The sequence below is a fragment of the Tympanuchus pallidicinctus genome, unplaced genomic scaffold, assembly GCF_026119805.1.
Source record: "Tympanuchus pallidicinctus isolate F22 unplaced genomic scaffold, pur_lepc_1.0 scaffold21, whole genome shotgun sequence".
In the NCBI taxonomy this organism is placed as follows: Eukaryota; Metazoa; Chordata; class Aves; order Galliformes; family Phasianidae; genus Tympanuchus; species Tympanuchus pallidicinctus.
This window is the reverse complement of record NW_026294733.1, coordinates 5,348,159-5,375,231: the sequence shown is the minus strand read 5'-3', so window position 1 is coordinate 5,375,231 and position 27,073 is coordinate 5,348,159. Positions and strand designations below refer to the sequence as shown.

General features: G+C 44.1%; 1 protein-coding gene and 1 long non-coding RNA gene across 2 annotated transcripts in view; one reads left to right on the top strand and one right to left on the bottom strand.

Annotated features, from left to right (window-relative positions):
• Window positions 1-7,020: 7,020 nt before the first annotated feature.
• HTR4 (5-hydroxytryptamine receptor 4) overlaps window positions 7,021-27,073 on the bottom strand; it is a 100,333-nt gene continuing 80,280 nt past the window's right edge. The window contains exon 7 of the mRNA XM_052684467.1: window positions 7,021-9,691. Within this exon, the coding sequence (XP_052540427.1) occupies window positions 9,604-9,691 (88 nt within the window). The 3' untranslated portion in view covers window positions 7,021-9,603. The remainder of the gene's footprint in view (window positions 9,692-27,073) is intronic.
• LOC128081346 (uncharacterized) lies at window positions 20,472-23,501 on the top strand. The gene is made up of 2 exons (XR_008207154.1): window positions 20,472-20,743; window positions 21,284-23,501. It is a non-coding gene; the product is annotated as an uncharacterized LOC128081346 (long non-coding RNA).

Sequence of the window (27,073 nt, the reverse complement as noted above, 5' to 3'; positions counted from 1 at the left end):
GGGTGCATCTGGAACATTGTCACCAGGCTTACAGAAGCAGACATAGATATGCAAGGCTTGAGAAATGCTGCTGTGCAGTTTCCTGGTTGTAAGCAGCTTTGTTTGCACCTGAGCTTCCTCATCTATTTTGTTTCCTTCTGGGGCAATTTGTTATTCAATTTCCATGTCAAACCCTGGAGGGCACAAGAAGGTTTGCACTGTTCTGGCTGGTTGCTAAACTTCCTTCAGGATGCAGCCCAAGTGCTATTCTGTGTGCAGCAGGCTTCCCTCTGCATGCCAAAGCCCTACGCCCCGCTGTTGATCTGTGGCAGCAGATTGGGTGATCCTGCTTTGCTCTTCTTTCTCCCACAGAAAGTCTCCAAGCTGGGACTTTTAGCTTTACTGTGCTAATATATGGTGGCTTTGGAGTGAGCAATAAAATCCATTTACAGCACACTTAACAGCAATATTTGCATCTAGATATCAAAGCAAGCAGTTTGTTTCAGTCCAAGGGCGGCTTTGCAAATATTAAATCTGATAGGTAATGAAAATGATAAAAGAAACCCCGATGTGATTGCATAATTTCTGTTCCCTTCTTCCTCCATGTGTTTTGCAGTGCATGTGGTTTCAGGGAAACAGTTAAACAGGAAGGATTGTCTCTCCTGGCTCGCTCTGACTGAGCAATTCTTTGCCAACAGGAGACTTCCTGGGTGGGATATACTGTTAGATTTATATGCCTGTAGTGCAGCTGAAGTTGTCACAGAGATCTCCTCTTACAGTCAATGAAGAGAAAAAAATTCCAGGAGATAATTTTGATAATCAAAGGTAGGTATTGATTAGCTCTCCGCTAATTGCAAAGCAAGTCTTGTGCCACTGCTTACAAGTCCATGAGCTCTTTCATGCTTTTTTTCCCACAGCAAGTAGGGGTAGCAGCTCTTCCTAAGAGAGGATGAGGTGATGATATCCAAGTTATTCACATACCTGAGAAATGTCATCTAAATGGAGTACCTAAAGTACATAGATAAAACAGACATAGGATATGAGCCCTATGGAGAAAGAAAGCCTGGAACACTGTCTCCAAGATGGGCAGTATGCTGGTCCTTGCTTGTTTCGCTGATTTTAGGATAAAGAAACAAAATCGGTGTTTGGGTTATGAAAAGTATTCTGAAGGGGCATGTTTTTATGCTGCTAGATCTGGTAATTCAAGATGAATCCCTTGTCTGATGAAAACAGCACATTTGTATGTACACATGTGCACTGTATGTGATAGCAGCACAGCCAAAGCTCAAACTAGGATGAGATAAACTTCCTCCATTGCAGACTGTTGTTACAGAGCAAACCCACTAGCTTTGTGTTTGCAGGAAAGAACTTCTGCTTCCTATGGTATGATGTGTTCAAAGGTGAATCCAGCATTTAGTATGAGAACGTGAGGTATATATGAATGCACACGTGTGCACTGTTGTGACAAGAGGTAAGGAGACATTTCAGTGTTAGGATCTACCCAGCCTTAACCATGGCTGCTGACTTTGAGTTAGGCAGTCCACCTGTATCACACACTTCTAAGGAAAGATGAGACAGGAAGATGAAACTAGTTAGAAAAGCAACACAAGAAGTACCTAAGGGTTTTTGCAGGTATCCTCTCATAACCTTGTTTCATCCCAGAAGAAAAACTTTGGCTGAGAGCTTTCAATAAATACAACTTGTTCTGAAGTGCTTTATCTAAAGACTCAGAGCAAACCTCAGTTTTCAGGGATAGGCCATTCTGAAGAAGAGCTGCTTAAGAAAAGGATGAATTTCTGCTAAAGAAGGTGCTTGAAGAACACTTTTCGTAACACTCATTTGCAAGAAAATATCCAGCATTGTGACAAAATGGACCATTAAAATATCCATGCTTCCATGGGACAAATGAATCAAAAGGAAAGGCAAAGAAGAGGTCACTGCACTCCTTCCGCCAATATCTCTCTCGATGGTCCAGAGTTGATATCTTAAACTTTACAAACAGTGCTGTGAAGGACATACAAAGAGCTGTACATTGCAGCTCTGGCACAAAAGGAGGAGTGGCAGGGTCAATCTGCTGCGTGTACTCATAGTTTTGCTGTGGGGACAAGCTGCCAGATCTGTGGCTGAACACAAGAGTCTGATGGCAAGAGTGAGAGAGCACAGTGACTGCCATAAAACTCAACAACATTAGTTTGATCTCCATATCTTTCTTTCAAGCTCTTCTTTCTCAAGCATACTTCTATATGAAGATTTCTCTAGGCAAAAATCATGGATTTAGCTCCTGGTTTCACTGCACTCCTCTTTCTGACTCAGTAGTAGCAAGGATGGGAGCAAACAAATAGGGGTTATCAGCTTAAACATTCCTGGTCTAGCAGAGGGAGAACAATCTGTCCTTGAAATGGGAAGTGGGTTGTGCTCATGATTGTCAACAGGGAGCCAACCCTGGCAAAGCAGAACTCCTTGTAGTCTCCTGGGGTGGGTGACACAACTCCTGGCTGCTGTAGGCTTCTGCAGGAGGAGCACAGATGTCCACAGCTTGATTTTCTGCGTGAAGGTGATTGCTGATACTGATCTTGGGCTGCTCGTTGAAAGCCGTGGGAGTGGTAGCAAGTGAGTAAGGGTTGGATGTAGAAGTGGAGAGCAATTATGGGAACTGGCATGGAATAAACATACCTGCGTTAAACTGTTTGGATCTTCATGCCTGTTTGTGTTAATCTATGTCATCCACAAAGTAACCTGTGAATAGCTGTTTTTCAGTTACTGACAGGGCTGTTATTGAAACAATGCTTTTGACTCAATCTTGGTTTATGTTTTTTACAGATAGAGGGATGCCCTTGAGAGGGACTGGATTTAGAAATCGGTGATATGCGGATGGCTGTTGACAGGGCTTTCAGAAACTCATCATGGTAGGAGCTGTATTTGGTGGGTGGGATTCAACAGCCAAGGCATATGATAAGAGATTAATTACTGAGACTGTGATAGGGATTGAGTTCTGATATCTGAATCATTGCCCAGCTGAAACGCACCCCATGGCAGCTGTAGGTCCTCATTTGGGGCCTCCCAGATCTTGATTTTGAAGAAATCTTCAAGTAAGTCATCAAGTGTGCTTCTTAGTCAGCAAGCAAATCATTTTTTCTCTTGTCCAGAGGACTCAGAAGCCTCCTTCACAGCATCACTAAAAGAGTACAGACCTTGGCACTACAGAGCTGGTGTAAGGAGCTTCATCTTGCATTGCAGCCCATTCTGGTGTGGTCCAGTAGAAATAGGGTTTTTTTTCTTTATATTTTTTTCTTTCTAATTGATTCCAAGGATTTTAGAGGATGACAATTAAAAAAAAAAAAAAAAAAAAAAAAAGAAAAGCTGTAAGTTGTCAAAACAAATAATGTGTGCCAAAATAATTTTAAGCTTTTCTGCCAGATCTTCTAAATTCATTAAGTAATAAGCACGTATTTGACAGGAAGTCCAACAGAGTGGGCAATTTCAGTTCAGCTTAACAGGAAGTGAAAGAATGCAGGTCCATTAACATTTTAATTGGGTAAATTCTAATTAAATTACATCTTTTTTATTCTGTGAGAAAGCTCCAACGATAAGATTGCACCTTGGAAGATGCTGAGTAAATGTGTGATGATTTTGGATTCTGCAAGATTTAAGCTGTCCAAAAACTGAAGGAGCTGAAATCTTTCGTATAAAGGATGGTCAGGCACAGCACCAGCTCCCCAGGGCGCTGCTCAGCCCCAAGCTGATGGAGTTCAAGGAGTGCTTGTGTCAGACACAACACTGCCAGATACGTGGTGTGATTTTTAGGTGGTGCTGCACGGAGCCAGGAGTTGGACTTGGTGATCCTTGTGGGTCTCTTCCAACTCAGGTTGTTTCATGCTAAAATTAGTAGAAAGAACATCAGATGCATTGACTTTTGGCGTGTTAATACTCAGAAATGGCAGAGGAAAGCTCAATGCAAAGGAAAAAATAGGATCCTAAACAACTGAAGGATTTACAGTTGACAGTTATGAAATGGAGATGATCTCTTCGGCTTTAGCATCTACAAAGATAGGTGAAGAAAACTCAGGATGACTCAGAGTCTGCTGGCTGTGGGTTGCCTGATCAAGGAACCATCATTTTATTGGCACTGCTCTGTATTTCTCATCCATGCTAGAAGTAAAATGGGTGAAATTTGGACCCAGTTGGTTTGTTCTGTTCCTCTCTATTAACTCAGACCAACACCAGTGAATACCTTAAGTACCCTTCTGATTCTTCTTCATCTTTGCTGAGCAGAGACAGTTTTGAGTGTATTGGATTCTGAAAGCCACAGCCTTCAGTCATATTGTCCTTAGGTTGAAGATTGATTGTTAGTTAATACCTAAATTGAGAGGCATTTTGAGATGCTGCACTACAGTGTTTAAGTACAACTGCTACACTAGTGATGATTACTCACAGGGCTCTTGATCTCATGTAGAGGGCAGTAGGAGAGGACAGTAAAATAAAAGCCAGTGAAGTGTGAAGAAGTCAAAGGCAAGTTGAGTAGCATTCAGCACTCTCAGTGCTGGCTCATATTTAAGTTTTCAGGAGTTACCATGTGCATATCCGATGTACATTCTCCCTGAAATGTCATTTGCTATAACAGGAACTTAGAACCAAAGTTTGGAGAAGAAAAGAGATAGAGAGACTCGTTGGAGACAGGGATTCATACTGCTCAAGTTTAAATTGACCCTAATGATGGTTTTCATTGCTTGTGTGAGTTTGGTTTGATCACATTCATTCTGCAAGCTAGACCAGCATCACAGTGATCCTTGAGCCCAGTGGGATGGGGGTGAACTCATGGATTGAGATAAAAACTAGGACAGAAATAGAAGAAGGAAAAAAGAATAATAGTTACATTATTGTGTATATGTATATAACCCTTCACTGGCATGACAGTACGAGAAGCTGAGAAACTGAAATGTCTGAAGAGCCCTGCTTGGCAATAACTAAAACATCAGCATGTTATCTACGTTGTTTTCCTCCTAAAGCCAAAGCATCATACCAGACACTGCAAAGGAAGAATCAGCTCCCTCCCAGCTGAAACCAGGACAGCATGTTAGGCCAAGGTGTGGGCTCCTATGGCTGCAAGCACGTTGTCTTTAGTATTACTGGTTATAATTATTGTAATAATAACCAGTAATAAAATAAGATTATCAAAATGACAGTATCTCTGTAAACAAACAGTGGCTGCAGGTACCCTGCTGGCTGCTCAGACTTGCAATGTGTGCACAGAGGAGAGAGCTGAGAGAGTTCCAGTGTGCTGGATTTGTTTTATCCACTTAAGTCCTCCGCTAGCGCACACTGCATGCACCATCTCCTTGAAGCATGTATTTGTATATTCATGTCTGCAGGGATTTCAACATTCAAACAAGCAGAATATGAAAAACACAGCTTGGAGCCAGGCACTGTGTGGATGAGAAGTGAGTAAGGGCTTCCCACTCATCACTACAAATACCCCTCTGCTCCGGCACCGAGTGTGTGTTCCACAGGAGCCTTGTCTCAGCTGTGCACAAAGGCAAAGTGCTATAGTGCAATGCGAGTGGAAATCATTGCCTTCATTTTTAAGTTGCTCTGGTAAATGTTTTCCTTTCTTTCCGTGCTTATACAGGCATCAGGTTGCATACTAGATCTCTAACTACATGAAAATGATTTTGAGTATTTACTGAAAATGTTTTTCAGAATGTTCTGATGAGATTGTCTCTCCTTTTTTTCCAATTGTTCCCCTCTCCAAGTCTAAAACCTGAAAATAAATTCAGTGTTGAAGGAACTGTGAAGGATAAATTTGGAAGGGACATCTTCCCATAAGGATTCATCTCTCTGCACAGTGTTTATGAGCATGACCTGCTGGTACACTTGGGCTGCAGCCATAACTCCGTACATCTCACTATGCAATGTAGCTGCTGGCTGCCTCGAGCACTGACATTTACGGTGTGTCACCCAGTATTGCTTCACATCCCTCCAGACAGTCTTGATCATCACCTAATTAAAGTGTATGGCCTCTTCTGCACTCTTCCGTGGAGCTGCTGAACACTGCCTCCCGTTGGTGATGTGTTTATTATGCCTCTGAATTTCTCTTTGCAGTAGTGTTTGCTTCTATCCAAGCAAACTGAACAGTGGGAGCATGGAATGCTGCTGAGCTGGAGTGATGGCTTGCATCATGTTGTGCATCCTTGCACTGTAGGGCCCTCTTAAAGTCAGATGGTCCACAACTTTATAATGCTGGACCAGGTTTACAATCTGCCTCAGAAGGTGATCAACCTCTTCTCTGCTTCCCTCTTCCAGTGCAATAACTGCTTTGGGTTTGCTCGTCTGGGTAAATGGGCTACTAACAAACACCATGCAAAATCTTGGAAATGCTTCCTCTAAAGCCTGGAAAAATAGAGAAATATGGCAATACAGCTGTGTTGACAGAACAGCCTCCTGAAGACTATTTAGCAAAAGCCCAGCCAGCCAATTTCTTATTAGCTAGCTGTTCTGCTAGCACTTTGTCTCTGGCAAGGAAAAGTGTCATCGGTTGTAGTCCAAGAAAACAGCTACAGTAGGCACTGTGCTTAACACTTCTGAGGCTTCCTGCATTTGAAAGAATATACAGTGTTCCTAGACTATAAATGTGGTAGTGGGACAATTTGCTGGTGAGTGCTACTATCTTTATGTACAAAATACGTGGATATTAGAGTGAATTGTGAGACAGGGAAGTGAAGGATAAGTGAGAAAGAAAGTCCCTTTTCAGTCAAATTCACTGGGAGACTTAAAGAAACAGCGCAGGAGGTGCTGGAGGATTGTTATGGCGTATTAGGGGATATAGAGATTAGGAGCTTGTATTATAACCAATGGTTCATCAGTATTTTTGAAGCAATGTGGTCAGATTCTCCCTTCCCATTCTAGCAGTTTCAGTATATTGCAAGGAAAGTTGAAAGCATTATCTGGTAATATCTTAAGTTCTGAGCGGAAAAAATACAAGAGAGGAGCGTGAGCTAGAGTTTCCTGCAATGTACATAGACCTTTATTTTTAGAAACAGCCAATGCATTACAAGTTACTCAGCACAGGCAGAGACACTGAAACCACTAACCAAAATGGTCAATGGGAAAATGAACTCAGAGGCTATAAGAGCAGCTACCCTTAGCAGAGGAAGGAAATCAAAACCAGGTTCTTTCCCTGAGACAGCTCCTTTTCCAGAGAAATAGTGATGTTCCTGATGATGAACAATGCTGTTTACTGTGTTTGCAGAAGCACTGCTGAGATTACTGACTTATTAAGCAGAAGCTACCAAGTGATTCTTGACAGCTTTGCTGAATCCAACCAGCCATTAGGCAGAGGTGACACTAAATAGTGTTAAGAATCGAATCCCTTTTTTTAAGATTTGTTGACCATTTTGGTTAGTGAGCTACTGAGCCCACTGACAAAGCCTTCTGAACACTGCCCGTGAGCAAAACTCAGTGCTGAGAAGATCATTTTAAGTTAAGAATATATTACTAAAGTACATTAAAATACAGGAGGAAACAATACTTCAGGGACAACCAGAAACAAAGAACACCCATGCAGCTGGTTCCGTATCGCTCAACATATTTTGATGCCTTTTAATGAGGACAGATGAACTCTTCTCTAGCATTTCTTTAAGAAATTGATATCTGGAGCTAATCCTAGGCAACCTGTTCTGCAGTCTTGTGTACCCAAGTCCAGACAGAACCTGTGTGAGCAGTTCCACAGAGGTATAAATCACAGGCTTGAAGCTCTCTTGGATGCATTTCTCCCAAAACTTTCAATGAGATCCTACTTCTTCACCCACCAGTGTTGATTTAGAGTTAACAGTAGAGGTGAATTGATACTGAGTTCTTTTGGAAAAACAGGTCACTGAAGGACCGTCCCTAATGATGAACTGGAATTGGCACAAACCATCCCTTACCATCTCTTTTCAAGCAGCTCGTGTTCTTCCTATCAGCACCTGTGACCAAAACACCAGTAGTTGGTCTCTTCCTAAGTGCTGGGGATTTCCTACACTAGGATGTGTCTGGCTTCCTCTAATTAGAGCTGTTTCTGCCCACAGTTCTTTTGGATCCTAAAGGAAAATGAAGTGAAGCTATCACTGACTGTTTGGTGTGGAAGAAGCATCTCAAAGAACTCCAAGAACACCAAGGTGAAGAAGTCCGTTGTTCTCAGCATGCACAGTTTTCTTTTCCTACTGAGCAACGATTTTGTTCAAGGCAGGATTTGTTTGTTTACAGTAAATATCTGTCACATAGCAACAGAAATATTAGTAAATCATATATATATAATGTTAAGCTCCTGGGTCTCGAAGCTTTTAATGAACAAAACTCACACATTCCTGATAAAAAATAATAATAAATAATGTCACTACAACTTTTTACATTAAAAATGTCTGTACATGACTACACAATATAACAAAGTACAATTTTATCTCCTAGGTTCAGGGGAGCATCTCTGGGTTAGATCTTCAGCTAAATAGGTATGTAGTCCTGATCCTGCATATTTCCCACTGCAGGAAAATCATTTTTTCCAAGTTGTGATGTGCACAGTTTGCCTACCATTTATGTGCAAAAGTGAAAGCAGCTCACAGGGAACACAGCAACACATACATGCAGGAAGCAGCTTAGAAGCGAGGTTTTGGCCCACAGCTGTGTGTACAGCATTATCTTAATGTTTTGAAACTTCTTGCCCCAACTGGAAGAGAACAGAAGGAAACAGAAAAAAATAAAGATGGAAAAGTAGGAGTCTGTCTTCCTAACGGAGACAGAAGAGATTCTCAGATGGTATATTTTTCAGGATGGCACTTAGTGACGTATTACAGACTGACAGTCCCTTGACCAACCTTTCTGCTTGCTGACGGTGCCCAAAGTTTGCTCAGATGAGGGCAGTGCCGGCCGCGTGCTGGGTGAGGCCTTAGAGCAGCACAGTGCAGCCAGGCTCAGCAGTGGACTGCAACAGTGGTCCCAGACCTGCTGTTAGCTGGAGAATGTCTCTGTATGCCTCTCCAGCTTGCCAGATACTATACACACCTCCTGAATCCTGCTCCAAGGAACCTGGCCAGGAAGCATAATAAAAGCATTTACAACAAAAGCTCTGCAAGGCAGGGTAAATCAGCAGTTTGTGCTGATCTTTCCCCATAACAACAGTCAAAAGGCAAACAATTCTTCTGTTTGGCTAAAGAAAACAAAGCTGTTTCTCTCCTGGCAGCGTTCAGCCACGGGTGTGATAAAGCAATTGATCTCACATGATGCCAGGGCTTCAGAACTCTTTAGGATCAGGATAGCACGGGACAGAGTGGTGGCTCATACAGAGTTGGCATCTGGAAAGGAGTAACAGGAGTCCCTGTTCTAGGCAGATTGTATCTGTGGTGTTGCTTGGCAGAAACCTGCTCTCACCCAGGGCAGGCTCTGATGCAGTCATATGGCCACACCATACAGCACTCAGGGACCTTCCTTGGCTCCATGGATCCACACAGCGTGTGGCTGGGCCTTCATACAGGGTCAGTGCAGGCAGCTCCTGACAATGCAGATGAATGGGTGTTCATTCATCTGCTGTCTGGGAATCCTTTGGGTGTCCTAAAAGGAACCTCCAGCTGGGCTGTTCCTCTTCTGGGATTGTGGCTAGAAACAGGACTCCTGGGATTCTGGGTCATTGTGGATGGGAAGCTTCTGATGTTCCTGATGATGCCCATTATGTAAAACAGCGTACCTGAGAGTGGGAAAACAAAGCTTCGTTAGCGCTAGATAAAAAGCACAAGCCCATGTACAGTGAGCTCCTGAAAACCCAGAATCATATCCTCTAAATATTCATATCAGTTGACTTGGAATCATTAAACTGGATGCATCCTTCCACTGAGTATACTCAGGACTTAGGCTCCTAAAGTATAGTGCTTAGAATGCTGCTGAGATGTCTGAGGTAGATGATGTGAGAATCCTCCAAATGATGTATCCACCAGTTCTAGTAGATCAGCCACGGGCTCAAGATAAAAGCCATGATATAGAATTCACTGCCTGTCCACATTTGTCCTGGTGAATATTGCTGGGGGAATTTTCCCCCTGACAACATATTAGATGCTGTTTTTCAACGCTGTTAGGCTTGATTGACTTAATACAGGTTATTGTACATGCAGACATATCCACTGAAACATCTTCCCACAGGACTCCATCACTTTGAACAATGACCATAAAAGTTTGCCAGATCACATTTGTTCTACCAACAAGATACAGGCTTGATGTAAGAAACAAGAAGACTGTTTGCATCTGACACCGAACAGACACTCTGATTAGATGACCATGACGCATACAAGCCTTAATGCAAGTTTGATTTCCCATACCAAGTGAGCCACAGCACATGGAGTGGAGTGGTCCAGCAAACCTCAGGGACACAAAACCCCTGCTATGAACAGTGACGGGACAAGAGCCAGGAGAGCCCTCACTCTGAGAACAGGGCAGGTATATTGGCTTGCTCAGAAGCACAACAGACAGGCACTGAAAGCTGACTTCACAGAGGACAGCCAAAGAACCAAACCTTTGATTTTTTCTTCTGCAGGAATCAGAAAATGGTTGGGCAATTTATCAGGTGATGCCATTTGTTACAAAGCTGATTAAGCTACAGAGGAGTCATTGAGGTGTCCCAGGATTTCTGTTGGCTCACAGGGTTTGCCTGAAGCTGCTGGCATTAGATCAGCACTTCCAGCTGTTTACCCTGTGGGGAAAGAGGAGCAGTAGGAGAGCAGGAAAGAGCATTTACAGGCAGGGTATGAAGGCTGTGCTGTGGGTGTGCTGGGCATGATTTGGTAGTGGCGTGTGATTCCGTACCAAAAACTTACCCACATCTCCAGGAAACTGCTAAAGGAGTCCTCTGCTGTCAGGATTTTGTGTGAGCACTTTGTTTACACTATGGTAGTTTCTCCTGTCACATAAAAGTTAAAGCTGCCTGCCACATGGCACAGTTAGTGTCAGATTAATGGCAGCTTTGCAACAGCCCTGCCTTGCTTTGTGCCACCACATCTCAACTGATTTGCGTTCTGAAAACACCATTCAGGCATCAGAATCAATGGGAAACAAGTTTCAAAGAGAAAGCACAGCAGCAGCTGAGAATCACTTCTGCCTCACCTATGTGAACACATGTGCTCAGCCTGCCCAGAAGCCATGCACTGCAGGGTCTGTCTCCCCAAACAGAAAGCAGTGCCTGCACCCTGTGTGTGGGGGCTAAATTCTGCCAGATTTGTCAGCTAGATCTGAGTAATGGATATGAAGATATAATTTGTGAGCAAGGAAAAAGAGAGATTTAAATGTATTAAATAAGTTATCTGCAGCAAATTAGTTGCTCAGCTTTCCTGCCTATAATGAGTTCCTAGATGAGATTTATATACACTGGTGTGCAAAGCAACCAGGCTTGATTAAAGGCAGCATCCCACACTGCTCCTGCACCTGGCTGCTCCCAGAGCAAGGAGCAGCATCACTGTCATGTCCCACTGTGCCACCTGCCAGCTCCGCTTGGATCTGAACACTGCCACCCAGCCACAGACCCCAGGGATCAAAAGGCACTGCTACCCATACAAGGACCCCACAGCAGGCATTTCACATACTTGCTAAATGGTACTTTGTGATGATGACCAATTTGGAGATAATTGCTTCTGTGTCTCTTGGTTTTTCTGACAGTCCAATGGACTCTTTAATTAACTGCTTGGATTAGCTCTCAGCTCAGCAGTGAGGAGTTGTGTGGTTTTACCCCCCGTCGGCCCACGACCAGAACACAAAGCTCCAGCATTGTTCTGGGAGCACAGCAAGAGCTGGGAAGGATGCACCACCAGGATGCAGGACACTCTGTGCTCTCTGCAGATCCAGCCCTCGCACCAACTTGCACAATTCCTTATGGAAGTGCAGCCAAAGGTGCTGTTTTTTGGCTTCCCCAGCTGTAATGAAGGAGTTGCCATCCCCACAGAGCCCTCTGGGCTACTGCAGAGCACAGAACTCTGGTGGGTGCCAGAGCCATAATGGTAGTGCTGCTCATTAATTAAGAGTGAACTGATGACAAGGGGCAAACACAACCCTTCCCAGCTAGAGCTGACTCACTGAGGGGCTAAGGGTCTACTGCATCTCCTACCCTTTGCCTGCCTGTGAACACTGGGCTTCATTTTGCCTCGTCAGCCTCTGCCTCTTTAACCTTGGCCAGGAGAAATAATTTTGCTTCAAAAGCCATAACAATAGCACAGAAAACATGGCAAAAATGAATGGCCCCAACTGCCCAAGCATGGCAAAGAGCTCAGCTGGACTAAGGCAGATTAATGGGGGAAGCAGCGCTGTCACAGAGCACTGTAGGTGCACAGCTGTCCCCACTCTCTGCTTAGTGATCCTCTTCCAGTGCATCTGCTTACATGATTAATTGCTTCCATTTCTGAGCTGGCAGAAGGTGGTTCCTGCTGTCCTGGTGTTTGATGGGGACTCAGGTGAGCTTTTTGCATTGCTGGGACGGCTGGGGCACAATTGCCACAGACTCTGAGGATGGTTAGGCACAAACCATAGAGAAAGCTGATGAGCACCAAATTTCCCTGTATTTGTAAATCTTTTTGGTAACCTGTACATTGTAAATGTAGAATGAGTCTTTAAGCTCCTCCATAAGGCAGGAAGCAGAGGAGCAGAGCTTCAGCTGTCAATTTGTTATCAACTGGAAAGAACGCACTGGCTTTTTGTTGAGAAGTGAAACAGATCTGTGGGGCCAAGAGATCTTCTGAATTTGTGCTGGTTTCTCTGAGTTTGTCTTTTAAACAAATACAATAAGCAATAATTCCGTAAAAGTGACTGGGGAAAATTTTCACGTAAAGGCATTAAAGGCTGTTGTTCTTTGGGAAATGTCCTTCATACATGTTTTTAACACGTGTGTGTGTGTGCATGTGTCAGCTGTTTGCATTCCAAATAAAACACTTCCGTTTAAAGCAGGCATTAAATTCCAACAAAACAGAAATCACAAATAATCCTTATCCAGCTACATCTTCCTGCCAGCAGCTCTGGTGTCCAAATTAAAGCATGAATCTGTTGTGCTGAGTGCTGCCTAGCTTCTTCTGAAGACAACCCATTCCCTGTAAAAACGTACAAGTGGAGTTCATTTACAGCTAGGAGGCTGAACAGATGGGAGTGGTTGTTTAAGGGAGGTTGAGGTCTCAGAGAAACGTGTGATTACAGAGACACGGATAGGTCAGAAATAATAACCTGCAAGCTAAAATCAGAGTGCCAGAAGAAATGCTTTTTCCAATCTCCAGAAGTTCTCCCAGGCACGAGCTATGCCAGCCAAGCAGCCCTACGTGTTGGTTCCCAACAGATCCAGGGTTTCAGAGGAGAACTGCTTCTCTGAAGCAGTCAGATCTCAGGAAAATGTTTTCTGAACAAGGCAGAAAACATTAATGTTTCTGGTTGTTCTCAGTGAACACAGCCACCTTTCCCACTGTTCTCCCATTCCTTGGTCCCACTCCTCTCCATCTTGGCCTCCACTAATTCACTGCCTGCAAAATTCTGATGACCACATGCATGGTTGAGGGGGTACCGGTGCTGCCGACTGCTCTGATGCAGAAGAGCAAAGCTTTCAGCTGTAGGAGATCTGTAAATGTTTCTGAGCAGACTTCCACTGAAGCAAATCTCCCGGTTGCAGTGGGGTGCCTGGAGGTAACCCAGGTAGGATGTGTTCACCAGGAGGAGCGAGGGCCAGGAATTAGAACTTGGGTAGCACCAGACCTGGGAAAATAGATGCCCCTCCAAGAAATCTTGACATTGTGTCCTGCTTTCATCCGTATTCAGACCAGATCCTGAAATCTCAATGTGGGGGGAGGAGAGGGGGGGAAACGGGGGCAGGAAATCTCAGAAATGAAATACTGCAAAGGGGGATAAAGAGCAAAGAAATGTCTGAGGATGCACTGACTGCCTTGGAATGCAGTGTGGTTAGGAAAAAAAGATTTCCAAAGAAGAAAGAAGCATTCCCAGCTCCATAAGGAAACCTCCAGTTAGTTGCAGGTGCACTCGGTGAGTGCTCATTAGGACCAGAAGGAGATAAAACATCACTAGGCAGATGTGGAAGATGGTAAACTGTGATCAAGTTTCAAGTCACTTTTAATAGTGGAAACTACCATTATTGAGCCTTAGGTATTTGGATCACAGTCTGGGCATAGGTGGAAGCTGGATTTAGCCTCACGGTAATGGAATAGAGCCTCCAAACTGAATATAGAATTGAATCTTTTCTTAGAGCTGAAAAATGTGGTTTCCAAATTCTCCTTTTTTTACTTTGTCACAGCTGAAAATCCCTTTGATGCTTTGCCACTGACAACACACAGCACCATTGCTCTAGCTTTATGCTCAATATGGGGCCCATCTCTCGAAGCTCCATTACTTCCAGGTGAACTGATGAAGTCTAAGTAACTCTTTGCAACATGAAATTGGGATCACAGTTAACAATCACTTGGCAGACCGGAGCAGGTTATTTTAATGAACACATCATTCTGAAATAAGCCTTCCACCATCTGTTCAGCTCTGTAATTATAAACGCAAACAATATAATTCATAAATGCACTAAAAACGTACAGGGAAAAAGAGAACAGCTTAAGATGGGTGTTTGTTAGTTCTTCCAGACAGTGATGCATCTGCCTACTTGATTCCTGTTTCAGGAACAGGTAGGTAACAGTCTTTTGACTCTGCATGTTATGGCAGCTGCTAACCCACAGTAAACAACTGATGGCAGAGGATGGCAATGCAGTTCAGTGCGGCTCATGGCTGGCATCATGATTTGCCATGCCTACACCAGAAGGACCCAAGGAAGATGGTGCAGACCGTCCTGTGTCTCAGTGGATGAGGAGTAAACCTTGAACTCGTGTTTCAGAACAGCAGCACTGAATGTGCCTGTGGCACTGGAGTGCCTTCCAGGGCTGCAGGAGCTGAGGATAGATGAAGGTGGAGGTGCTATTTGCTCCCTGAAAAGATGCTTTCAGCAGTTTGGAAAACTGGGAGATCCTGGGGAATAATCAGAAAGTTGGGAAGAGTGAGCATAAGATCCAACTGTCTCCAGGATTTGCTCTTTTAATCTGTGACATTTTTCATTTTGAAAAAGGCAAAAAATAGTCTTATTTTTTTCTTAAGCCTGAAATACACAAGATGTCAACATGAAATGTGAACAAAATACATTGTTTCACTTCCATTTTCTCTTGGAAAAAGAGAATACGCGTGATCCAAATGAAATGCATTTTCATGAAGCATCCAATTTCAGTACAGCTGCATATTTAATTTTTAAAAGGTCAGTGAAGAGTTGTCCTCTTGCAGTGACCAGGTTCGTAGGCCTCATGAAATTAAAGCTTGCCATCTCTGGGCTGAGTGACTCATGCTTCCATCTCTGAATTGAACTTCCACATTTGACCATAGAAAATACACAGTGAGATAAGAACGACTCCCACACCCCCTCAACACGATTCCGGTGGTGAGAGGGAGCAGTAAATTACAGCTCATTCTGTCTTCTCATTGCTATGTATCAACACTGCAGAACAACATAAATTGATTCCATATTCAGTGCTGCAAAGCCAGCAATATATCTAACGCTTTCAGGATGAATGGCTCCTGTTGTTTCTCTGTGGGATTTTCATTTCTTCTTGCTCCTAAGATGAGCATGATACTTGCAGGATTTCCTAAGGGCTTATAGTATATCATTTCCTAAGCCTGTTGTGTGTCATCCTGATGCTGTGACTGATGTCCTGCAGCCCTGAGGACAGCCCGTCACCAAAGGGGGGTGAGCAAACACAGTCGCTGTCTGTGTGTCCTATTACAGCCAGGACCAGGAGAGGAAAATGAAGCCCATGCTCTGTAGTGAGCCTGGTAACATGAGGTTAACCTGCACCACGTGTCCCCTGCTCCAACCCTCGGCAGGGGCTGGTGAAGCCCAGCTGTCTCAAGCAGTATCCATCTATCCCCAAAGAGAACATAGCCCTGAATTCTTAAGATGCCCATGCCAAATCCAAAGGCATGACTGGCCTGTCCTAATCTTGCTCATTACCTGGTTTTTAAAAAACAAGGAGGAACAACTCTTGGTTGTCTGCTTCTCCTTATGGCTGACGCAGTCCTTCAGGTAAAATCCACAGGAATCCACCAAAAGTTCAATTTTCTGGCGCAGCTGAATAGTGAAAATCCAGATCTCAGGAAAACATTGGGATTGTTAAATTATTTAGATGGATCTGACAGCACTGTTTATTTACAGTCCTTTGTAGTCAAACGTAAATACAAATTTATCTCTACCTCTCGACATGCATTTATTTTTTTCCACTCTTGAGTAGTTGTGCTGAATATCTTAATTGTCATTAAATCAAATAATGCTGTTCAGACCTCGCGAGCTGGAATTAAGCACTCATCATTCTCTACTAAACTTCAGTTAGAGGTTTTAAGAACAGCTGTCTGCAGCCCACATCATCCAGCCTTCAAGCACATTTTGTAAGGCTTCTGCATGCCTCCTCAGGTTTAAAATTAGCAGACAGTTCTCTAATTAAGCAAAGCCTTTGAGTGAGAGAAATATACAGCTGGAAAAAAAGAAAAAAAGCTTTCTATCTGACAAGCCACGGAAAACAAAGGAAGCGTCAATCAATGCATTTGTTCCTCACCTTTCTCCTTCCTCTATTCCATCATTCCTGACGGATGCTTTCCTCAGCTGAGCCACCTCCTCTCACTCCTACGGAGCAGCCCAGGCTCCCGCCTGCTCCCACCACCCACATTCCCATGATGTGTTCCCACAGCACCTCAGTCCAACAGGTCCTGGTGTTCCCACATAGCGTGTGATGGCCGTACAACCATGGGCACACAGACAGCACTTCATCTTGATGATCAGAGAACCATAAATCACAGAATGGGTTGGGCTGGAAGGGACTTAAAGATCACCCCTTCCCAGCCCCCTGCTGCAGGCAGGGTTGACAATAGAAATGTTTCAAAACATTTTCTAGCAAAATACCCTCCCATTCATTTCCTTTTGTGTTTACGGTGGAAGCATTTGTTGTTTTTTGAGGAGGATGTTTAACTTCTTTTTGAAGTGTAGTCAAATAGTAAACTGAAGTACGGTTTTGAAATAAAATGTCAAAACACTTCAGGATCTTGTTTCCTTTCCTTTTTCTCCTGCTGAAAACATTCACTAAATTTGACCCAACCAGTTTGTTTCCTTGGAACAGAAAGTATTCATTACATCTTCCCTCCTTATTCTTTTTATTGCCAGGCTCTGTTAATGAATTTGGTCAATGAAAATTTATAGGAACTCATTTAAGCGACTTCAGCTTCAACAGCTAATCCCAGCACACTGCCCCTCTGCTCCGCTGTTCCATGAATGGAGGAGAAGCATTTGGGTCTCTCTGGTAGATTGCTGAACACAACCCTTCACTTGGCACAGGAAATAGATTGGAAAGAGATTGATTAATGAAGGCAACTAATTGGGAGCCTGGCCTGAGTCAGCCAAGGCATTCCACATAGATCAGCAAAGAAGCAAAGAATCAAATTCAATAAAAAATAGGGCTGAAGGAGCACATTTTTGTATGTCATTATCTCTAGCTATCCTCCACAGCCTTCTGCATGATGCCCTAAAGTCCCATTTTTGTGCAGAATAGTAATACCCTCTTGGAAGATTATTGATAGATATCAGAAGTTAAAATCAGGGGGATGACAACAGGTATGTTAATGCCAACCTAACAGCTTTTTGTAAGAGTGGAGATCTACCACATTCTTCAGAGACCTGTTTGAAGCGATTGCTCACAGAAAGTTACTGGGTACTCAGGACAGCCCCAGGCTCAGAGGTAGCTTCCAAAGATTCCTGTTAGGGGCAAGCTAAGCAACTTCTCTGAGCCTCCTTTCACCATGGATTGAGGCAAGAATACTTCCCCTGTATGCTCCTTCTTTAGATTTCACCTTTGCTCTGGTTCTTTTCACCCGGGTTTGTTGTTTTTTTCAAGATGGGATGAGAGGGAATGGCCTCATGTTGTGCCAGGGGAGGTTCAGGCTTGTTATTAGGAAAGATTTCTTCTCAGGAAGAGTGGTGATGCACTGGCACAGGTGCTCAGGGAGGTGCAGTCACTGTCCCTGGGTGTTTTCCAGGAATGTGGAGATGTGGTACTTGGGGACATGGTTATTGGCAATACTGGTGTGGTGGGCAGTTGGACCCATCGCTTTAGAGGTCTTTTCCAACCTCAGTGGTTCTATGAAACCAAAAAATAAAGAAGCTGAGAATGAAGTTTCTGTTTCCCATGCAGCTGATGAACTTGTTGCTGTGCTCCTGTGCTCCTGTGGCCTAATTGCTTTTTCCTTTTCATGCACAAGCAGATGCCTGTGCCTTCCAGAGCTGTCAAACATGGCAGCTTTCAAACCACAAAGCTCACTTTCAAAATAATTAGCCTCATTATACCATTAGCAGCTCTGATCCTGCCAGAACTGTGCTCCCCACCACTTCCCACGTGCACCTCATGCTCTCCTCACTAGGAAGATCCACAGACTGTTTCACCTCCCCTGGGTGTGAGGGCAAGAACCTGCTGCTCATGTTTCTGTCTTTCAGGTGCTTGACCTGAATGATGTTTATCACTTTCCTTATTTTCCTCGCAGGACATTCAGCTCAACTTTAACAGAATGCCCTGGAGAAAACAAGCAAGAAAATGAGAGGGGCCACCCAGTGCCATGCTGCAGAAGGTGGGCACTTTCCTCCTCACATTAACTGTGTATTTTCCTTTCATTAATGTTAAGCTTGGCACTACATTACATATTGTAATCACCTGTCAATTTTGGCCTACACTTCATTTTTGCATCATCACTAATGCAACATTCATAAGAGGCACAAATGTGATAATTAGAATAGTTGGAAGTGCTCACTTATGTTAAAAATATATATGTAACATCACATTAAGAGCAGCTCACAGCTGCCTACAGATGGGAGAGCTCACAATAGTTTTCTGGTTTTTAAGTAAGGTGTTTCAATTACAGAAGTACAAGAAAGGATCTATTAAGAAAATTCAAATAGATTATAATGATTTTTATAAATGGAGATCTCATAACTGGGAAAATTGGATTTTTTATCAGCTGAAGAGAAACAAGCCATTTGTCTAAGCTGAAAGTGGGGCAGAAGAAACTGGAGCTGTTTCCTTGTGCAATGGAAGCATTGCTATTTTCAAATGTACTGCAGACCAGCGGCCATGAGCCCCAGCACTGGCCTGCACCTGGGTTTTTTTCCCTTACTCTTTAAGCAACTGAGGCCTTTCTTATGGCTGATGGAGAGAGATGGACACCTTTTAGCAAAAGAGTCATCAGGCTCCTAGCATGTGCTATGGTGTCAGAACTGCAGCTATCTGGGAAATTGGCTTTTTTTTTGCAGAATTGTTTGAGTGGGAAGGGATCACTAAAGGCCATCTGGTCCAACTGCCCTGCAGTGAACAGGGACGCCCACAGCTCCATCAGTGCTGAGTGCATCCAGCCTGACCTTGCAGGTCTCCAAGGACAGGGCACCCACCATCTTTCTGGGCAACCTGTGCCAATGCCTCACCACCCTTATTGTAAAAAGATTCTGCTAGTATATATACTATAGTCTATAGTATATATTATAGTCTAAACCTCTCCTCTTTTAATTTGAAACCATTTCCCCTGGCACTGTCACAACAGATGCTGCTAAGAGTCTGCTCTCTTACAGCCCCTCTAAATACTAAAGGGCAGCTCTCAGTTCTCTCCAGAGCCTCCTAATCTCCATGCTGCACAGCCCCAGCTATCCCACACCCAATGGAAATGAGAAACATCCAACAGAAAGGGGCAACAGGAGTTTGTTGAAATCCTCTCCTAAAAAAAATTCCGTAATCATTGCACGTGTCTGTTTTGTGCACGCAAAAGCCGAACTCTGCGTGTGCCAGAACGAGACTTCTTCTAAACAATGACATGCTTTGTAACAAAACTCCAGCATATGCGCGTCGCTGATGTCAGTCAGGAGTGGAAGTTCCTGAATAACAAACCATCTCCGACTCCCGCACAGCACCTGGGGCTCACGCATGCTCCCTCCCACTCCTCCGCCCAGCTCAGCTCCCCGGGCCCCCGCTGCCTCCCCTGTGCTCCATGGGGCTGCTTCCCACGTGCACCCACGTTCTGTCTGTGCTGTGCATCCCAGTGATCTCTGGCAATCCCAGAAGAGGTCTTTGCACTCCAGCCCTCGCTTAGGGCACCCGATGGTGAGATCTGAAAGGTCGTTTTCTCAGTATTTCTGTTTCTACGATATGCATTAACCAGCACATTCCTGACTTTAGGCTGCTTCTCTGTTACGGATCTCTGGATGTGAATTTGTAAAATTTTACACATCATATCATAAAAAATATTAACATTGCAAATTTTTAGGCTGAGCTCATAACTAGTTTGTTTTTTAAGCGTGTTATTAGGATGAAATGTCATCTCACAGATGGTGACATTGGGAGTGGGTGCTTAATTTGAGTAAAATCTCCATATTCTCCTCCGTACAGCCTATGTCTGATGAAAGCACACCTCAGTTTTCCCTCAGTGTGTGTATGGGAACTGCTGAGTCACGGCCTGAACCACTGATTGAGCACATGGGGAAAGGACCTGGTCAGCCCTGGGAGCACAGGTGAAGGTAATTCAGCTGCACGACTGGAAGGGCTGCAGCCTGGCTGCACCTCTCTTAGACCTCATTTAAGGGCTGACTGCCCCTGGGGAAGGTTCTCTGGTTGGAGATCCCCCCTCTTGTGGAGTTTTCCCTGTGAGCCTGGATCTTCAGAGATGGGTGAGCACTTTTCCTTTCCCTTTGTAGCACCTTTCCATTTGTGCTAGTCCCTTTGTTATTGCACCTCATGGATCATCCTTCCACCGCATTGATCTTTCTGGCTGTTGCAGTACAGTAAGGACAGCGCGCAGCTCTGTGCTCCCCATCCCTGTTCTGCCCCTCTTGCACTCCCCCCCACGTGCAGGCTTTAATTCCCTGCATTGCATCCATAGAAAGGTGTTAATCCCTGTTAGCTTGGCTGAAAGCAATACCCAAACAAGGAAGCAGCATGCTCTGCTCATTGGCTGTGCTGCCACTCCCATTGTTCCTCAGGAAGCATGATGCTGCCTTTGCTCATCCACTTCCCTTGCCAAGAGCTATCTCACAGCTAGGTTAGATCGTCTTCAGGAGCATGCTGAGGAGCACAGGAGGCACCTTTGACAGCTTCTTCATTTCAGTATGATTCAGAGATTGCTAAGCCCCCACTTTCTTTTAGCTATATCCCCAAACATCCTGTGATAATGGTCTGTTATCTGGCTTCATCCTTTGTAATCTCAACAGGATTGTTCCTGGACATCTGCTAGTGAGGATGTTGTACAACTGTCACCTCCAAGCTCACAGCCCCTCTGAACTTCTGTGTGCAAGAAGGACCTAAGGGAAAGGTTTCATCTGAGCATCATAGGGAGCAGAAAGGCATATTTGCTGGGGATGTGCAAAAGGAAAAATGCTATGCTCAGTATGAACATTTGAATGCACCTTATTAAAGAGCACATCTCCTGGTATCCTCCAAGCAAGGAGGAAAGAACGTCACTGCAAACAATTTCAGATGTTTTGGAGAGGATGGAGGAAATCCAGGAATCTGGGAAGTACACTCAGAGTTAGAGAAATTTATTTTCTGGTGGATTTCATAAGCAAAAGAACTCTGGGCAATCCCTTTTGAAATCCTTTTTTTTTTACACAGATTCCTTATGGATTGGAATATAACATTCAGAGCTGTATTGATCAATATATTGATCGTGGTCATGGGGGATGTAACCAGCACAAAGAACCTGGTGACCGGCTGGGGGAGAGACACACAGGAATCACTGGGAAAGTCATAATCCTTCCCCTGCTGACATGAATGAGTTTGCAGCTTTATTGCAGAAATACAAGAAGGAGAAATTAATCTTCAGGTGAAACTAGTCATTTATTCTGTTTGACATAAAGTGAAATGCTGGCAAAAAATAATCCAGAAATACATTATGAATATTGAGTCTTTGGACCGACAGCCAAGAGTCCCTCAGGAGCATGTAGTTTGCTGGGTCTGTAGCACATAACATTTTCATTGGCATGACATTCACTTGTTATATTTGCAAATGACAGAACCACCACAACAGACTGTGGTACCTGAATGTGAATGCTGTCTGTCAAGACAGATAATAAATATATTTGTTGGTTGTGTTGTGGCAATATTCATTACATGCTTTAAATATCAGACAGACTAGAATAAACTGATTCACTTCAGATGGGACAGAGAAGTCTAAAGTCAAAGCCTTGTTACTTCTTAATGCTGATACAAGCATTCTCTGTGGCAGAAGTAGTCTAGAAAAAAGCATGTAAAAGCCCAAACACAGCTGCCAGGAAAGAACAGTGGGCAACCCACCAAGGTCAGGTGCAAAGCCTCCCCTCGATCTACAAATGGCCCTTCTATCTACATGAGAATTGCTCGTAGTCTACTTAAGAGATTTCTTCAGAGTTTCTCCAGCACAAGAAATACCAGTTTCTTATTTAAATAAAGAACATTTACAGTGTAAAGCCAAAGCCAGACATTGTCAGCAAACCCCTTGTGTGCTTTTCCTCAGTTTGTGCAGTTTTAGGTCCTTCAGCACGAAGCAGAGATCTTATATTGAGCAGGTCTGTGTTAGGGGTGGGTTCTGCCCATGTTCTGGCCATTCACTGAAGGTAATGCTGAGCTGCCCGAGCTCTGCCCTCTGCAGCCTGTTGGTCTGCTGCTGCCCGAGAGATTCACCAAGCCATCACCTCCTGCCCATCCATTGCCTTGTAGAGCACCTTCCAATTTACAGTGCAAAAGTAAACAAACAAATTCCAACTTCTGAATGCTGTGATATCCCCTCCCTTGGTTGCTTCTGGGCCTCTGTATTTTCCGCTTCAGAGGATGTGATGTGTTCTATAAATCCCTGCCTTAGCCTTTGCCTCAGAAAAATAAACGTTGCTCAGATTTATGCTTGTTCCCATTCTTGAGGAAAAATGAAGCAATGATATATGTAGCAAATGGAAAAGAAAATTGCATTTTAGCCAGCAGGCTTCCAATGTAACTGATTTTGGTTCAACTGCAGCAAGTGCCTGTTCATCCTCTTAAGAAATGAGCCCAGTTTTGTACATACAGTTCTCTGCATTACCCTGAGGCTAATCCAAGGTGTAATTTGCCCAATAATCTAGCAAAATATCACACACCTGCATTACATACTGGTATAAGACACAGGGTTTTCCCTTTTTATGTAAACTCATCTCAGTTCCTATAAAATTGTGAACGTGATGTAGCCTGTATAATAGAAATAATGAGATGTGCTATACTTTGCAGACATTTTTCTTTATAATTTTATTAGCACTCACCCTAAATCCTTAGCTTTCATTTCTGCTGCTGCTTAGAATGGTCTGACAGCACTAATTGTTTTTAAAAGTGAATTATTTATTCTAGCGCAAAGACTGATTTCACTGAAGCTGGTTTTCACACACTAAGCCCTTTGCTTGTGCTTCTCATCACACATTGTTTGTAAGTTTGTTTGTAAGAGAACCCAAATATTTACTTCTGGGTCTCTAAACTGCAGTCCTGTCTTCTATCCAGAACTGAGCTGTCTTAAAACCAATGGCTGAGACCAGGGTTATGTGGGGAGGACAGAGTCAATCCCTCAGCCATTCACAGCAGGGAAACTTAAGATTTTTGTTGGCTCCAGCTGGACTGCTGGCATCTGGTATACATCCAGGAGAGCAGTTTAGTTACCAACACTGAAGTTATTTCAGCTGCCTGTATTGATGCAGAGTTGTTTTCTCGCTGAGCTTTACAGCTTTGGAGTGAGTGAAAATCACTAAGCGAGATCTCACAATGATTAACAGCAGTCTGAAAGCTACAAAACTTGGTAATATATGGCTGCTCAACTTCTGTGGGAATTCTCAAATGTATCAGGATTTCTGTGTGTTCACAGCCACAAAACCAGAACGCTGGCACAGAGGGACATGAGCCACCTGACTCAGGAGGATGTATGGATGAAGGAAGCAGCTGCTCTCAAAAAATGAGACTGCCGTGCCTGGGAAATGAAACAGGGAGAGAGTCGGTCTATTCAGGTAATCTGTTACATAGGCATTAGGACTGCAGAATGAAAATAGGAGAAAAAAATACAGGGACACCCAAGAAATAGTTGCAGATTTCAGCTTGGGCATGCACTGAGCACATGGGCTGCATCACGGCTGAGGCACAGAAGATATCATAGGCCAAATGGTGATTTCTGGACAAGGATCCCATGGTTTGTTTTTTTTTTTAAAAAAAAAATCTTTGATTTGATTTTTCTTTTCTTAATTTGGCCTATATTCACTGAGCTTCTTTCTTTTGGTTTACAGGAGAGCCAACACAGGATTTCTCTCTTGAAGTGAGAACTGATGACACTGATCACTTGAACTGTTTGTACTAACCAGGCCAAAGAAGACCAATACCAGCCAACCATTTTCTACAGTTGGTGTGCCTGGAGTGTAATGATGCTGTTACACAGATAAACTGTGTTGCCATCCAAGGAAAAGATCAGACAAATTAATAACAGGCTAATTTAGTGGCTGTCTCAGGGAAGGCTTCTAGAGGAAACCCTGTAAGTATTTTGGCTGTGCTTTATCTGCCCTTCAAGCCTCCTGCTGCCAAGGTCTTAACTCCTAGCAGGGAAACAGGGAGGTAAGTGTCCAGCCAAACAATGGGGGCACTGCCAGGGCTGAATGCAACCTTACTAAACGAGTCACTGCCATGGCAATTTTTCAGCAAAGGGTGGACGTGGCATTGAGGGACATGGCTTAGTGGTATGGTGGTGATGGGTTGACTGTTGGACCTTGTAATCTTAGTGTTTTTTTCCAAACTTAATGAGTCTGTGATAGACAAACTTGGTCAGCGAGGCTGCTGTAGCAGAACTCCTGCTGAGGCACATTCCCCATGTGTGCCTCCATGAATTCAGCAGCCACAGCTGCTTTGCATTGCCAGCTTGGAAATGCTCAGTTTCATCTTCTCCAGCTGTAAATCATGTTGCTTAATTAATCCTCATTAAGTGTTGTGGGCATCTCTCAAGCTCCGTTAACTCTTTATTTAATTACAGTAGCATAACATATAATGTTCTCTGTTTGAAGGGATGCTTTATGCAATGGTTTAATCCAGAAACTGAAAGAATTAATTAGTTCCTAGAATATGTCTCTAAACGGGTGGCTAATTAAGCCGTGAGTTTATCACAAGTGCCTGGACTCATCAGCCATCATAATCTATTGCTGATACTGCACAGAATCAGAAACACATTGCATGGCTCTGTGGTTCTCATATCTCTGTAGGTTCTTCTGAAGCAGAAATCAGGTAAATATTTAACGGAGATATCTGGCTTCCATCAGCCGAACTCCTGGCCAACAGCCAGACAAACTCACAAGCTGTTCTTGTTCCAGGAAGGTCTCCCCGAGAGCTGCCCCGCTGTACCCCAGCTCTGGGGTCAGGGTTTGACTCCCACAGCATGGTTTCCATCTGTGCAGCTTTCTGCCGTGCTCTTCCTCTGCTGCACTGGCTGCTCCCTCAGCAGCATAACTGGCAGTGCATAGTGGGAACTGCAACGGGGTGATGAGTATTGTCTTCGTGCCCCATCCAGACACAGTCAAACACTCACTGCATCACATGATGAAGAAAAGCACACAGAGCCTGACTGATCTTCTACCCAAATTTCCATGAATGTTCAACGCTGCTTCCTGAACTGAGCAGGGTGGTTTAGATGCATCAGCAACCCTTCCACACGCAGGACACTTGAGTTTTGCTGCTAGGAGACAGAGCAGTACACGATGATCTTCGGAGACTCAAAAACAAGCGTTGAGAGGGAATTACTCCCAGGCAGCATGCAGCTTCCATTCATACTTCAGGAATCAGCTTCATCCAAATGGGGAGAAAATCCAGCTGGCCCCAAGCCCTCCCAAGCATAGATGCTGTTTTTCCGGTACATATGGCAGTACCATTCAAAGAGCTATGACAATGAGGCTGTTTATAGCTCTGAAAATGGCGCTGCCATCTGCACCACGGCCGTGGCTCTGCTCCCTGGAGGCTCAGCACAGGGTGGTCCCAGCCCTGCTCTTCCACCTGCTCCGTTGTCCCACTCCTGCCTCAGAAGCTGGGTTAAATGAGAGTGGAGGTGCGGTTTGGGTTGAGAAATCCCTGCCACCTTGATAGTTATTATTGCCCTTTCCGGATGGAAGCTAGTTTTTGGCTGGATATTTCCAGTTGCTCTTTGAGAAGAGACTTAAAAATTGAAAGATTTGTGCTTTGGAAAATGATACTGACTCTCATTTGTGCTGCTGAGACATCTTCCAAGGCAACTGCTGTGTGACTACAACTGTAACTGCCATCAGATATTACTGTCATCACCCTAAGGCGTCATTAAAGTAGGGAGAAAGACAAAAAGAAGCCTTTCCTGCTCCTTGGTGCTGATGCCCTGCCTGTGGTATCTGAGGAAAGCCCCACCTGGCCATGATACAGCCCAAGGGGACCTCATGGGTTGGAGCAGCCTCCTGGGCACTGTCTCATCCTCCAGGGCAGCCAGGTGGGATGTGACAGCTCCAGCCGCGCTCTGGGACACATCCCACATCCCCCCACTGCCCCAGGCAGCTTTTGGCCCCCAATTTCCACACTCTCACTCTTTCAGAGCTCAATCCTCCTTTTCGACTACAAGATTTTTTAGGCCATGGCTCTGCTTTCTTTAGTATTTCAGGAAACATATGCTGTTAAAGCTTCACACAGAACTGTTTAAAGGACCAAAGGGTGAAACTGTGCGTTTCTGTTGCTCTGTCTCTGTAGGCAACCATGAATGCTCAGCAATGGCTTAGTGAATTTGTTAGAAAGCTTCTCCCTTTTTAACCATCCTGGGGAGCTCCCTCTGATGACCCCAAAAAGTGGAGCTTCCTGGTCTAATGAGCTGGTAAAAATTGTTGCGTTTGGATTCTTTTACGTGTTTGCTGTTGTTTGCTTTGGTTTTAGTTAGTTTGGTTTGAGTTGGATTGGGTTTGTTTGGGTTGGGTTGGTTTCATTTGTTTAACAGCAGCATACATGTGCCAAAATCTTGCAGCGCAGGTTCA